General features: G+C 40.7%; 1 protein-coding gene across 2 annotated transcripts in view; it reads left to right on the plus strand.

The window, feature by feature from the left end:
• Positions 1-16,210, plus strand: part of GALNT9 (polypeptide N-acetylgalactosaminyltransferase 9) — a 72,600-nt gene that overhangs the window by 13,098 nt on the left and 43,292 nt on the right. For both annotated transcript variants that reach the window (XR_009631984.2, XM_060785666.2), the window contains exons 2-3: positions 1,659-1,839; positions 12,508-12,674. Coding sequence is in view for 1 of the 2 variants with exons in the window: in XM_060785666.2 (XP_060641649.1) it covers positions 1,659-1,839; positions 12,508-12,674 (348 nt within the window). In the remaining variant the exon portion in view is untranslated. The remainder of the gene's footprint in view (positions 1-1,658; positions 1,840-12,507; positions 12,675-16,210) is intronic.

Consider the following 16,210-nt stretch of genomic DNA (forward strand, 5'->3'; position numbering starts at 1 on the left):
CCGGTTTTAATCTGAAATTTCATGACATTATCTGAGGGGCTGAACCTGTTTTGAGACTAGGCATAAGCACTTTGGATTGCGTATTTAAATTGTAAATGAAGAAGACCCAGAGCAAATGTATCACCCAGTGACATAGAGGCTATCAGCCATCACTTCCAACTCCCCTATAAATTGGGACTTGCATCTGGCTTATTCATTTGTATCTATCAGTTGTTAACCTTCATGATCTTCTGATATTTATCTTTTTCTAAGCCATGTCTTGTAATTAGAATCCATCTCTTTATCTCTAGAGGCTGCAGGCTTCAACTCAGGATTGCTTAAAAGCAATTACATTTTGATATTGAAAATCTGTACACATGAATGTAGTATCATTTCCAATTAAAACTAGTAATGAATTTTATGTCCATAGAGACAGGGGGCTAAACAGTAATATGCTTGCCTTCTAGGATAAGATGATAACACATGTAAACCAAATTCAAACAGCTTGGAAGTAACTAGTTACAAATAATGAGATACTTTTGTTTGTAATAAGTAAGGCAAGATTAAGTTACATAATAACCTTCAACAGCCCTTAGTGTAGCTTTAAAAACCACATGCGGACATTTACAATTGCATACTACAAAACTAATCAAAGATTAGAGGCTGCGGTGGCACAACGGGTTAAACTGTTGAACCGTTTAATCTGCTGACCTAAAGGTTGTCAGTTCGAATCCACAGGTTGGGGTGAGCTCATGCTGTTAGCCCTAGCTCCTGCCAACCTAGCAGTTTGAAAACATGCAAATGTGAGTAGATCAATAGGTACTGCTTCGGCGAGAAAATAATAAAGGCGCTCATGCAGCCATGCTGGCAACATGACCAGGAGGTGTCTATAGACAACAGACTCCTCGGCTTGGAAATAGAACAAGAGCACCTCCTCATGGCCAGAGTTGAGCACTGCCCCCAGAAACCATAAAAGGAAGGGGAAGCCTTTACCTTTGTTCTGTGTATTTGTTTATCACCGTTATTCCACTGTATTAAAGGCATTGAGTGTTTGCCTATCTGTGTATATTGTAATCTGCTCTGAGTCCCCTCGGGGAGATAGAGCGAAATATAAATAAAGTGTTATTGTTGTTATTATTATTATTATGCAGAATAGCAACATAGGACAAGGCACATGGAAAAATCCTATAGTTGCAGGTCTCTTAGAGTACAAGGAGAGAGCAGGAGGTGAGCTGCAGGGCATTATTAATTTGCTTGGGACAGAGCTAGAAGCCAATGACTCCATGTAACTGCTGCCGCAATCTTTTCAAGGTTATTGTCTGAAATGAGAGCAAAAAGTGAGTTCTGTTTTGGCAGATCATCTTTGACTTCCTGACTTTTTGAGCCTGGCAACAGAAAGGCAACAATTGATGCAGATTTTGTAAGGCTGGAGTTATGATGCTGCCATACACTTATGTCCAGCAAATTTGTTTTTCAGTGTATCATTCACCTGGGGTTTAGTGCTAATATTTGCATTCATGCTTGTTAGTCAAAGAATATATTCAAGGTAGCTGGAACTGAAGGAGAAGACTCCATGTTCAGGTAATCACACAGGCATCTACTGCAATGTTTGTCAAGTCTAGATGGTTTTGTGAGCTGACTATACCATTGCTTAAACCAGCGTTTCTTCTTCTTTCCAGGACTAGCCAAGCCAATGGGATTAGTGGAAGGCCCTGGTGGCCTGGGCCAAGGAGGAATGGCTGCCACTTTGAGAGATGATAGCCATGAATCTGAAACCAAATATGAAGAATATGGTTATAATGCCCAATTAAGTGATAGGATTTCATTGGACCGATCTATTCCTGACTACAGGCCAAAAAAGTAAGTAAACTCTGTTATGTCATTTATATTAGAAATTACCCTCTTCCCCATAATCCTAATGGCGTAACTGTGTATTAGTGAAAGGCAAATATTTGATGTCCAACTAACTGACTAAAAATGCCGATTTATGGTACAATGGAGGACTGTATCAGATGTTTAATTAATTGAGGGTTGATTCAAGCAGCCAGTTAAGTCCTACAGCTATGGGAATTTATCTCTGTATGTCAACTCTGGTGAATTCAGACATCTTTAGAGTCTTACTAGGCATGATGACAGTCTAATGCAGTATTTCAATGGGAAGTGTGGGACTGTTTTTGGCTGATTAGATAGTCAAGTTAATTAGGATTGTTGTTGTCTGCCTTCAAGTTGTTTCAGACTTAGGGTGGGAGGCGGATAAATGACCTTTGAGGGCCGCATTTGGCCCATGGGCCTCAGTTTGGGGACCTCTGGTCTACTGTCTCCAGAAGCTAAATACCTCTGAATACATGTTGCCCAGAAGAAGAAAAACAGTGGATGAGTGGCATTCCCAGTATGTTCTTCTTGTAGGCTTATCTTGTTAGCTACTATGGGAAACAAAGTTCTAGCCTAAATAGGCCATTTATCTAATCCATCGGAGTTTCTGTTAAGCCAGCTAGCATTATAGGTAGCCATTAGGCCTGGGTAACAACGCAAAAATTTGTTTCTAAAATCGATTTGTATTTGGGGGTTTTTTTTGTTTCGATATTTAAAATAATTACAAAATTTTCCTTTTAAAAAGTTCGATATTTACGAAATTTCGTAAATGGTAAAAAAATAACGAATCGATTTCCGAAACAATAACGAATCGATTCGTTAATGGCGGACGCGACCGCGAAATACGCTAAAAAACCTCCAAAAACTTCTGAAGCTTCCCTCTCCCTCTGTTCTTGACTGTTGGTGTGATATTATAATTTTTTTTCACTAATTAAACCATAAAACTGGCCCAGACATGCGGAAATAATAACGAAACGACCTCTGAACAATAACGAAACGAATTCAATAAGAAAATATGAAGCATTTACAAAGCGTGTTTAAAAATTCGTTTTTTTAAATGATTGCTCCAGAATGGTTCGTTATCGTTTTGTAATTGGAAAAATTAACGAATTATTAACGAATTACGAATTAACGAAACCGCCCAGGCCTAGTAGCCATATCTGAGTGTATTTTCTGATTGAGGGTGTTTGAGTTAAGTGGCTGGAGAAGCGTGACTGGGAGAGGGCAAAATTGCTGGTATTAATACAGGATGTAGCCCAGTATTAGTTGCAAGTTAAAGATTCTGATGTTGTTAATTTAGGGGAAATATCTATTTTAGGTTATAAAGCAAGAATCAAGCCAGTGTGGCTATACTTGCAGTAAGAGGGCTTGGGAACTTAAAGAAATTATTTTTAGAAATATTTGTAAAGCTGCTTCACTGTTCGGCTTGAGAGGTGTGTCTTTGGGTGGATCATATAGCACATATTTAATAATCATATAGACACAAACTGATTGGACTTTTAGGTACCCACCTGACTTACCAGAAGTTACCTCCCTTCAAAGAAATGAAAGTTAACTAGAAACCTACTACCACACATAAGCACACCACACCCAATCAGCTAGTAAAGAAAACCCATTGACTTATGGAAATTCACGCGTGTTGTAGGAAGGAGAAACTCACTTTGAAAAGAGTATAAAAGCCAACTGATTGTATGTATTGGGTGACAGTTTCACTTTTGACCTGCAGGAGCTGGGACTGTCCACCTTTATTTTCCTGACCAGAAAATAAATCTGGTTCTTTTCACCTATCTCAATTAAGTTTTGTTTTCTCTTCCTGCGCCTTCTCTAATCTTGCATCTTTACTGATTCACTACAGCAGGAGGATCTGAGGACCTGTAATCAAAAACAATATTTTTGTAAGATCTGCTACATTCCCTCCCTCCCCATAGCTGAAGAAGGTCTCACACTTGAGCTCATCCCATTATCCCTCACTGAGAATAATGGGAGCTGTAGCTATAGAACACACGAAACATTTGGTGCCTTCTACTGACTGCTGTATGCATGGTTGGATTGCTTGATGCACTCCTTGAAATATTGTTTGAATTTCTACCAAGAATAAGCATGTTCATAGGACAATGGAGTTGGGAGAGACCACATGGGCCATCTAGTCCAACCCCCTGCCATGCAGGAAATGTTAGAAAAACCTTTTCCTGCTACTTGTCTTGGATGGCCAAAATGATATTTTATTCTGCCTCAGTAGCTGAGCATGGGTGTATATTAATAACTGGCTGGTTTTGAATGAATACTTCTTCTGTGTCAGTGTCAATTTGTTCTAGAAATATTTCCTACTAGCCCTGCTACATGAAATGGCTAGAGGTTGGAAGGGTCCAAATTCTCCTATTGATTTGTCCTTGTGAGGAATGAGTTTTTAGATGAGAAAGATGGTTTTTCAAGCTTATTTTGATCAAAATGAACTTAGTAAAGACCTTTTAATGATAATGAAGGAAAGGCATTTGAGTTACCATGTGCATGTGCTGCAGTACCATATTCTCCATGTCTCCTTGCTTTGATCATCAGTACAGTGTTTGATGTTTGTCTACTTAAGTACTCTCTCTTTTAAGTGGCTGTCATATTTATATGCTTCCAATATCCTCCAAGACAGATATCTTCCCTCCAACGTCACTGGAATGACCATTGGTAATATCTTAATGCAGCAACAGGAATGCGGCAGTGCTAAAGTGTTCTCTGGAGACAGGATGGAAAGGAATACTTAATTCCTAATAATAATCTTCTGTTTTAAAATCCCCATTGGGATTCCCAGACATAACTCAAAGTTTAAATAAAGCACCTTATTAAATAAAGAGATAAGTGAAGTCAATCTTGACAGATCTTCCTGTAGAGCTTGCTTCTATTTAAACAAAATCCAAGCAATTTTGTTGTGAACAGTGCGAAAAGCATGGATGAGGGAATGCCAGAGGAAGGTTCAGCAGTAGAGCTGGAGCCCAGCAATGAATAGCAGCTCCCTCAGCCATGCCCTGCAGTAACATCTATGGAAGGAGTGATTACTCAGCCCAATATAAGAGAAATTCTTCTGAGCAGGCTGAGGAGGAGTTAACTGTTCCTGCTTTTGTGGATTTAAGAAAATAAAGATTTCAGCTGTGAACGTCATTAAGGCTAGCTGAGAAGGCAGCCAGCAACAGGTAACATTTATGAATTTAGGATTTAAGAGATTGAATATTGCTATCTGGTTGCTATAACATCAGTGCTTGAGCAAAGACCCTGGACTCATGATCTCTCATGGTCCTAGAAACCTACTTTTGCACATTGACTTTGGACTTTGACACAACCTAGTATTGGAATTTTCTGGTAACTGGCTCTTGATCCTGGAATGGACATTTGGATTTCTCTCTTATGTATTCCTGTGATTGTTTAGCATCTCTGTGGACTTTTCGGCTAAACTTGGGACCGTTTATGTATGCTCTGCTTGTCTTTGGGGGTTGCGGCTTTGACACAATTTTTAGATAGCTAAGTGCTGAGGCAGAAGACTTACTTAGAATATAAGAGTAAATACAGAGTCACCCAAAAGGCTTGACATCATTAGGCATTAGGATTGCCAGGCTGATCTGTGCTGGGCCCTGAGATGATCCCTTGTGATGCAACAGGCTCTGATGATATTACCAGAGTAATATTATGGAGGGTAGACCCAAGTGATAAAGCATGATACTTTAAGCATCAACCGCACAGTATGGCATTCAGATCAAAATGATTAAGTTTAACAAATGTGAGAATGAACAGAAATACTCTCATAAATAAAATTTCTACAGCCTATGTGTGTTGGCAGGATATAAAATTATTGGGAAATGCTTCATAAAAATGTAATAAACATTGGACCTATCTGGGGGTATACATGATTAGCTGATAGAATTTAGAACTTTTGCAACAAGGACATGGGAATCTATAGCACAGTGGTTCTCAACCTGGGGTCCCCAGATGTTTTTGGCCTACAACTCCCAGAAATCCCAGCCAGTTGTTAGGATTTCTGGGAGTTGAAGGCCAAAAACATCTGGGGACCCCAGGTTGAGAACCACTGCAGTATAGCAGGTTCTCAGAGCAACCTCAATCAGTGGTTGATGCTGGATGAGAAACTCCCCCCTGGCACACAGAAAGCAGAGTAACTTGGAAGGTGCTGAACAGACTGCGCTCTGGCACCTCAAGATGCAGAGCCAATCTGAAGAAATGGGGCCTCAAAGTGGAGTCCACAGCATGCGAGTGTGAAGGAGAGCAAACTACAGACCACTTATTACAATGCAGTCTGAGCCCCGCTACATGCACAATGGAGGACCTCCTTCCAGTGATACCAGAGGCACTCCAAGCGGCCAGCTTCTGGTCAAAGTACATTTAGTACAATGCCAAGTTTTTAACTTAGTGGTTATTTTTATACATTGTAAATATATTCTCAATTTGCTTCTGACATGATAAATAAATAGAGCATTCTATTACTTAGGCTTGAGATGAGGATTGAGTTGCAAAAATGGAGTCCTCTGATCCTTCCCCCACCCCACTCAATAGATTGCCAAGGGTTACATGGTAGTCAAGCACATTCTACTCCTATTGCACCTTCCCTGTAGATAAATGGCTAATGGATTTAAAGAGTCCTCATTGTATTGAAGTGATGAGCCAGAAGATCACTGGGTTTGACAAGAGCAAGGAAAGTCATTTCCTGTGGTATCTTTAGCTGTATTTTAGAGAACCAGGGCCATAATTGCTATGGTAGTTGGAAACTATATTTGCCTGCAATAATGTGTCAGTTATTTTAACATTAATTTCAATGCTGGGGAGAGAGTTGAAGTTCTACTTTCTTCATTATATGTGTGACAAAAGGTAGAAGCAGATCTTTGGTGGATCAGAGAAAAGGCTTGTCTTTACATTAGTTCTGTTCCTATAGTGGCCAACACAATTGAAGACCCCTAAAGGAAGACATGAGTGCAATGCTTCCCCAACAACTGACATTTGGAAACAGAACACCTCTAGGTATTGGAGGTGGTAGATCTGTCCAGGCCAGGTGTAGGAACTGTGCTGCATATGGACTGTATGCACCAGCAGGGAGAAGCTTTTGAATTCTGGTTTCCCCTAATTTCATGAAAATTGTTACTTCACATGGGGGCTTGGTCTGTCAGAAAATGGGGTTGCTTTAGCTTCAGAACCTTCTCTGGATGCTCACGTTTGGTCCAAATGAAGGACCGGATTGACATTTTGTTCAGAATCCTATTGGAGCACTACAGGACAGCTAGCATAAAAACAGCTGTTGAAGGAATTGCACTTTCTCAGAGGTTATTTAAGCACAACTTGGTGCAGCAGATTGTTTTGCAAGTAGAAATATGGTCCCTTCATACTTTTGATTTTATGAGAGGAGAGCTAACTGACACTGTGCAACATGTTAGCTCAAGTCTTTGGCAAGTGTTGTGTACACAGTTGTACAATTCTAGGAACCAGTGTAAATAGGCAGCCATGTTTTATTCTTGGCTCTGCATGACCTCAGCTACTTTGCTATAAGGTGGTAGGAGTCACTACCATACCAGTATTTCCATCCTTCATCAGAATGGTAGATCTCTTTCTTTTAATAGACATTAGCATCCAAGACATGGAAGCCATACTTTCTTATTTATTTGTTCTCTAACTTTTATTTTGTCCTCTTTCCATAGTCTCTTTCCATATATAGTTGTGAAATCATTAAGTTGGAATGAACCACAAGGGTCATGGATATTCACTCACCCTTGTGGTTCATTCTAATCCATCCTGCCATAATTTGAACACTCCCTTAAAAAAAAACAAAAAAACATCCAAAATGAGAGTTCACCACTGTCATTTCACTTTCATGTCATGTCAGAGTCATGGCACCTCTCCATCTTCTTTTCAGCAAGTTGCATCATTCTTAAATCACTACCATTCTTTGTATTGAGATTGTTAAGTGATTTCAGCTCCACTAAATTGTGGGTTTGAAAACCCAGAGTGCCCTAGCTACTTCCAGAAGGCCAAATTATGACAGATGGATGTGAAAGCAAAAGCAGAGGTCTTTCGTTCTTAATGGCCAAAAAGGATATCAGCAGAACTAGTGCTCAGAGTGAATACATGGGTTATTTATAGTGGTACAGAACAATTGGAAATTGCAGTCCTGGCTTCCCATTGGTCTTGGAGGTTACCAGCTAGGATCCACAGCCTCATTGGGCCAACCAGAGGTGAAGCAGGAAACTTAATACATTGTAATTGCTCAGTTTGAAGTTTTGTGTCTGTTAGGAGTTCTTCCCAGAAACTGGGTGTGTTTGGTTGGAATGGAGTTTGATGAGTGGTAGATGGGGCCTCATAGTCCAATACCAGTTAGACCAGCTAGACCAGTGGTTCCCAACCTTGTTTTGACCAGGGATCACATGAACAGGGACCACATTGACCAGGGACCACTTTCCAACATTTGTACCAAAAGGGTTTTTAATCAGCTTTTGGTCTACTTTTGGTCAACTTTAGATTTGATTTGGTTATTTGAGGTCCTGATTCAGAAAATTGCATTGGAAAGACCACATCAGTTCTAGTTTCTGATACAGAACATACCGGTATGCCATCCAGTAGTCGCCATCTGCTCGCCCACAGAAAACAATATTTAATAATCTAGAGCTGATGTGGTAGTAGTAATCTTTCGTGGGTAGTCAGCCTCTCCCCTCCTGACATCCCCGTTGCCTCGGCACTAGAAGAGGGTTTCACGAGACCAGTCATTCTTATTGCCGCATGGTTTCAAGGCAATGGTTTAGTAATGATGAGGCTGCAGACCATATATTTTGTTATTGCAGACTACTGGTGGTTCACGGACCACAGGTTGGGAACCACTGAGCTCGACAAAGGATGGCCAATGGACAAAAATTGCAGGTACATACAATGGAGGAAACCCAGAGGGGGTCCAGTTAGGTACTATAGATGAGGCAAGTTCCTCAGAAGAGGACAAAAAAAGGGCATTGGGCAGTTTCTGTGACCTCCATTGTTAGGGAGAGGATGACCTTGTTAGGTGATTCTGGGGCGCTGTTCTTCATAGTCCAAGGTGTGGTGAGGCAACATTCCAATGAGATTCATGAAAGGTTACTTTGCAAGCAAAGAGGGAAAAAATCCAATGTGCTGGATGTGTTATCAACAGATAATAATTCATATATTTTATATAATTCATATCATTGGGGTATATGTGTCAGATTTATGACCTCTCAATAACAAGATCATGCTGAGTGATCAATAGTTGCTTGGTCCTAATGTTTGCTTACTTTCTTTAAAAATCAGGATATTTCCCTTTATCTCCTCCAAGAACTCTCAAAGATGACCAACAGTTCCTCTATGATTACATTGCAGATTTCTCTAGTACTTTTGCATGTACTTCATGCAGCCTTTTCATTTTGAATTTGTTTCGATTAATGATGCATTCCTGTACTCCTGTGTGTCAAGGTCTTATTGAATTCTGGTCTTTTCCTGTGCAATATTAGTAACCCTTCCTAATTTGGTGTCATCTACAAATTTGATAAGTCTGCCAGCTGTTCCATCATCCCAGTCATTTACAGACGCTTTGAACAGTACTAGACCCAGAACAAGTCCATGAGGTACCCTACTAATCACATCTCCCCAAGATGAAGAGCAACCATTGATTTACAACTCTCTGAGTTCTGTCTTTCAACCAATTACAGATTCACCTAACTATAACACTGTGTCTAGCCCACACTAGCCTATGAATTTCAATGAGGAGACATGTAATATGCTACCCATAGATAAGAAAAATGGATTACACAAATATAGGATAGGTGACACCTGGCTTGAGAACACTTTATTTGCAAAGGATTTGTTATCGAGGACCTCAGACACCGCTCCCCTTTATAAAATATATACATGAATTGGACTCCATGATTCATAGTTCTCCCAAGGACGGAGGCCATAATGAACTGGAAATGGCTTCCGTCTCTCACGGTCCCTCGGGACCTTCCAGGACTGGCAGCAGCCCACCCAACGTGACCCCTGGACCCCCATGCACCCCCATGCTGTTTGGCTTGGGCTGGTTCGCACCAGCTTGTCTCCGCAGCACTGAAGCGAGGGTGAGCCAGCTGTTTCTCGCCCCCCTCCTAACCTTTATAGCCAAAACATTTCCATTTCCCAGCCCCAGCTACTTTGTATCTCATTCCTTCCCTGGCTACTATATATCTTCCCCCCCCCCCCCACTTTTCTCCTTCTTTTTCTTATTTTAATTTTTTTTCCCCCTCTGTCGAGGGTGCTTTGAATGCAATTTTCCTGCTTCTTGACAGGGGCTTGGACTGGATGGCCTATGAAGTCTCTTCCAACTCTATGATTCTATGGTTTTATTATTCCTCCTTCTGTGAAAGTTAAAAATCTAATAAAATACTGCAAATGACCTCCACTACTGCTCAACCTTGGCAAGACCCCCACTCTTCCCCCTTCCTTCATATCTCTCCATCCCTCTCTCCCTCCCTTACTACGCATAACACAAAGACCGTTTCTCTTTTTCATTATTTTTATTACTTTTTATTATTACTTTTATTATTATTATTATTTTATATTACTTTATTATTATTACTACAGGGGGGCCCTTGGTAGCGCAGCAGGTTAAACTGCTGAGCTGCTGAACTTGGTGACTGAAAGGTCGGTGGTTTGAATCTGGGGAGGGGAGTAAGCTCCTGCTGTTAGGCCCAGTTTCTGACACCCTAGCAGTTCAAAAACATGCAAGTGTGAGTAGATCAATAGGTACCACTTCTGTGGGAAGGTAACAACACTCCATGCAGTCATACTGGCCACATGACCTTGGAGGTGTCTACAGACAGTGCTGGCTCTTCAGCTTAGAAATGGAGATGAGCACCAGTCCCCAGAGTCGAACAGGACTAGACTTAATATCAGGGGAAACCTTTACCTTTACCTTTATTATTACTTTATTATTAAATTCTATAAAAGAAAGGCAAATGTTCATGAACTCAAAACTATATGCTCCAGTAACCTCTCCCCCTTGAGCAATCTTCCAGACACCACATCCACACCCCAGATGCCAACCAAAGATGGGTCATAATCCTTAGACAAAGAACCTTCCTGGATCCCAACAAGAGGCTCCAAGATATCTTCTTGGAGATCTTGGATAGTCACAGAATAAAGGTTGAGACTATCCTATCTTCAAATCTACATCTCAGGACTCTCTCTTAGTCTCTGGATGTGAAAACCCATCTGGGACAACAAACCTCATAGTGTCATCTGGCAGGGCCATGCATTTGCATAATCCTATCAGATTGGCTTTGGACTTTTCCTTTGTTCACCCCATTCCTGGACTACACACCCAAGTGGCTGGCATGATCCCCGGAGCTTCCTCCCTCCCCCAGACAGCCTTCAACAGCTTCCAGACTTTCCTGCTCAGCTGGTAGGAGATATCTGGCTACGTCACCGGTGCACACCAGCTTGGACCTGCCTTCCAGCCAATTAGAGGCCTGGGAAGAGGAAAGGAAATTTTGAAAAGGGACAATGTCAGTGAATGGGAACTTTTGTATTTAAAGATGTTTGCCTGTGAATGTATATTCCCACATGTACCCTTCAAACACCTGTGCTGTACAAGTGTCCCTTTCGCACAAATTGAATAAAGTCTCTGTCACTTGCCTTCAACCTTGTGAGATCTTCGGTTCCTGATTGTTGTTTCGGTATCCACGTTAGTAGCTCGCCAGGCATCCCTCAGGACATAGCTGAAATACAAATTCCAGCATCATATTTAGTAGACTGCAAGCTCAACATGAGTCAACACTGTGATGCAGCAGCCAAAAAACCAATGTAATTCTAGGCTGCATCAATGTATAGTATCCAGATCAAGGGAGGTCATTGTTCCATTTTATTCTGTTTCAGTGATAGCTCACCTGGAAAACTGTGTCCAGCTTTGGGCACCACAATTCAAGAACGATATTGAAAAACTGGCATGTGTGCAGAGGAGGGTTACAAAGATGATTAAATTTCTAGAAACCAGCTTTATGAGGAGCATCTTAGGGAACTGAATATGCTTAGACTGGAGAAAGGAAGTGGCATGATAATATTTTTAAATATCTGAAGGGCTATCATGTAGAAGATTGAGCAAGCTTATTTTCTGCTGCTCCAGGGACTAGAACCTAAACCAACAGATTCAAATTACACCGTGATTCCACCTAAACATAGGGAAAACTATTTTAAACTATAAGATCTGTCTGAGAATGGTATACATTGCCTTGGTGGGTGATGGTCTTCTTCTTTGGAGAGCTTTAAAAAGAGGTTTAATGGGCATCATTCAGAAATGCTTCAGTTTTGTACGCACAAGAGGGGACTAGAATAGGTGACTCTTGTAGCCCTTCTAATACTATGATTCAAAGATTTTATAACATTATTTTGCCTAGCATGTGGGGGGGGGGGGAATCAAAAATGAAAAATTGTGGAATATAAGTTTTTTCACTGTTTCACAGAGATGCAAATGTTTTGCAAGAGTTAAATTCTTTAATCACTGGTTATGGAAAAGTTTGCAAATATTCTTTACATCTTTAGCAACCCAGTCATAAAAATTCAGGGGGGTCCATTTATATGGTATATGACAAGTTAATTGTTTCTTGAGTGCTCAGTGGGTCTTACTTCTCCCTTTGTTCTCTCCAGGTGCAAACAGATGTCCTACCCCAATGACCTCTCTCAGATCTCAGTGGTCTTTATTTTTGTAAATGAGGCTCTTTCTGTCATCTTGCGCTCAGTGCACAGTGTTGTGAATCACACTCCATCCCACTTGCTTAAGGAGATTATTCTGGTGGATGACAACAGTGACAATGGTGAACATTCATAACCTTTTTCCTTTATTTTTCTGCTTCTTATTATCTGTCTGTTTGATTGTGTTGCCTGTAAGGACAGAAAGCTGTTAATTGGGGAGGGGGATATATCTTAAGGGCTATATTACTTGTGTATTTATTTTCTATATGGGGAGATGGTGTCCAAATCATCTGCTCTAGACATGAGAAGAAAAACTCCATGGTAGAAGTATAATTTTTGTAGACAAAAAGTTAAATTTTACTCGATATCATCAGGTAAAGCTAGATGAGGAATGGAGAACTTCCAGATGTTGTTATAATGCAGTTCTCAGTATCCCTTGCACAATAACACATTTCTCATCCATTGACTAGAATAAATTCTTGTTTGAAAGATTTAAGAAGCACTGCCACTCAGGGTAAACTTGGGTTAGGAAGGTGGTGGACATCAGTTGTGTTTGTATTACAACTCTTTTAATTCCCAGCTATCATGATCAAAGAGTGTTGATTTGTAGTCAAAACTACTTGGAGGCCACCAGGTATATTTACTAACTGAATTAGTGGCCAGCTTTCTCCATTCTGCTGAATTGTGATTCTCTGAATTGTGGGCTAGGCAAAACTATGGTTAGGTGGATCTGTAATTGGTTAAGCGAACGACCCCAACAAGTGATTCTCCCCAATGCTTCCTCTTCATCATGGAAAGAAGTGATGAGTGGAGTGCCATCAGCAGGGTTCTGTCCTGGGCCTGGTTCTGTTCAACATCTTTGTTAATGACTTAGGTGAAGGTTAGAAGGTATGGTCATCAAGTTTGCAGATGACACCAAATTGGGAGGGAGAGCTCATACTCCAAAGACAGGAGCACAATTCAAAATGATATTAACAGATTAGAGAGATGATTGGCCAAAACTAACAAAATGAAGTTGAACAGAGACAAATGCAAGATACTCCACTTAGGCAGAAAAAATGTAATGCAAAGATACAGAATGGGGGATGCCTGGCTCGACAGTACGTGTGAAAAAGATCTTAGAGTCCTCATAGTGAACCAGTTGAACATGAGCCAACAATGCGATGCAGCGGCTTAAAAAGCCAATGGGATTTTGGCCTACATCAATAGGAGTCTAGTGTCTAGATCCAGGGAAGTCATGCTACCCCTCTATTCCGCCTTGGTTAAGCCACGTTACCTGGAATCACACTGTGTCCAATTCTGGGCATTGCAATTTAAGGGAGGGGTTAACAAGGTGTTCGATCTTGTCTCATCTTACCACGGACAATTAAATATCCAGAATACTCTGGACAATTCTATGTAGATCCGCTGCTCTCAGACACAAACTTGGCTGTGACGTACAACATCACTAAGTTCTTCACAGCTGCAATTAAAATTCGGCAAACGATGATTGAGGGTTAAAAGACCTAAGCTTCTCCTCTGGAATATAGATGGGAAATCAGATATAGACTGATATTTATAGGGTTGGATATTCCCCCCCTCCCCGGTGCCATTCCCACTACCTCTCTTTAGACTGCGTTGGATGATCTTGTGGGTTAAGTTAGGTTTTAATAACTACTTGTATTGGTCTTTAGTTTAGATTTTAAAATTTGTTGAAATTTGAAGTGTATAACCCCTTGGGTTTGATGTGAATGTACGGGACTGGGTCCCCATGTTGTGATCTGGTCATCGACCGTATTAAACTTTACTTACTTACTTACTTACTTACTTATGTATTCCACAATGGACTTTTTCAAAGACCAATCATATAGCCTCAAGACCATCATGGTGTGGGCAGTGTAGGGGACAATCTTACTAATTTCTAAAATTTTCAATATAGAAATAATAGATCTGAAAGATCAAGAATTGTTTTTGTAATTGAAAAATAATGGTGGAAAATATAACTTTTGGATCATACTATGCATGCAACAAAAGTAAGCTATCTTTAAGAAATTGAAGATAAAGAAGGACTTATTATTGGAGGTGATACTAATTGCATAATGGATTAAATAGTTTTGCTAGGCAAAAAGAGACGGAATAATGAGGGATGTAAAATACTTCATCTCCTACATACATTGTTGATGCACAAAGAACTTTATATCCTAAAGGAAAGAAAGACACATATTATTCAGCCAGACATATCAGTTATTTTTTTTTATCAGAACATTTACTAATACAAGAAAATGCCAAAATTAAAATATATATTCTTTTCCCATGCTTTACATTCATACCATTCACTAATAATAGCAAGATATTAGTAAAGGTAAAGGTTTTCCCTTGACATTAATTCTATCCGTGTCTGACTCTGGGGGGTTGGTGTTCATCTCCATTTCTATGCCGAAGAGCCGACGTTGTCCATAGACGCCTCCTAGGTCATGTGGCTGGCATGACTGCATGGAGCACCATTACCTTCCCGCAGAAGTGGTACCTATTGATCTAGTCACTCTTGCATGCTTTCAAACTGCTAGGTTGGCAGAAGCTGGGAATAACAGCGGGAGTTCATGCTGCTCTCCGGATTTGAACTGCTGATCTTTTGGTCAGCAAGTTCAGCAGCTCAGCAGTTTAACCCACTGCACCACCAGGGGAGCAAAATAGTGATCAGAAAGAAAAAAAGAACACAAAATACAACTGAGAAATGCTTGTTGTAAATCCAAGAGTTTGATAAATGCTTGTTGTAAATCCAAGAGTTTTGTGTTCCTGTCTTGTGGGTCTGAGCAGATGTGGTTGTGTCTGATGGCTTGGCTGTAAACACTAGAAACCGATGGCTTCACCCCACCCACCCACCCCCCACCCCGAAATTCTCATGGTGGTCTGCGAAAAGGCCTTACTGGTACATTATTTAGACTATTATGTTTATTCATATCATGACCTGATCACCATGTTCAATATATCTCATATGCATGGGGGTATTGGGGTAACGATACAAAAGGTTTGCTAGGAGACCCTCTTTCACTCAGACTCAGCCCCCCCCCCCCCCCGAATCAAACTCAGCCCCCCCCCCCCCCCCCGAATCAAAATCCTGGCTATGGGCCTGGGTGGGGTGTTAGTATTTGTGGTAACCAGAGTTTTCAACCATGGTGCCTAGAAGTCCATTGTGCCATTGTACAATGGGGTCAAGGAAGTGAGTTTGTTGCTTGAATTGTTCCAGGCTCGGGTTAATGGTAGAGTGGATGTTGTTGAAATCCAGTGGAGCAAATTTCAAATGATTGATTCCCACATGTCCAGATTGTAAAGATATCATCAAGATGTCATCAAGAAATTGTAGGTAGAGGAAGGATTTTTGGGTACATGTGCCGAGGAATCATTGTTCCAGGTCAGCCATGAAGAGTTTGCATGCTGTTGTGCCATGCAGGTGCCAATGGCAGTAGTGACTGCTACGTATTATTCCCAAAAGGAAGGTACTTATGAGGAAGTACAAAGTGACAGGGTTTGGATAGCTAGATCTGCTAGGATGGTATTCTTGATGGCTTGTAGTCTGCCGAGGTGTGGGATATTGGTGTACAGTGACCCCATATCCATAATGGCTAATATGGTGTTCTATGTGATATTGTGAATAAATTTTATTTCCCTCAGGAAATTA

The sequence above is a fragment of the Anolis sagrei genome, chromosome X (genome assembly GCF_037176765.1).
Source record: "Anolis sagrei isolate rAnoSag1 chromosome X, rAnoSag1.mat, whole genome shotgun sequence".
Classification (NCBI taxonomy): Eukaryota; Metazoa; Chordata; class Lepidosauria; order Squamata; family Dactyloidae; genus Anolis; species Anolis sagrei.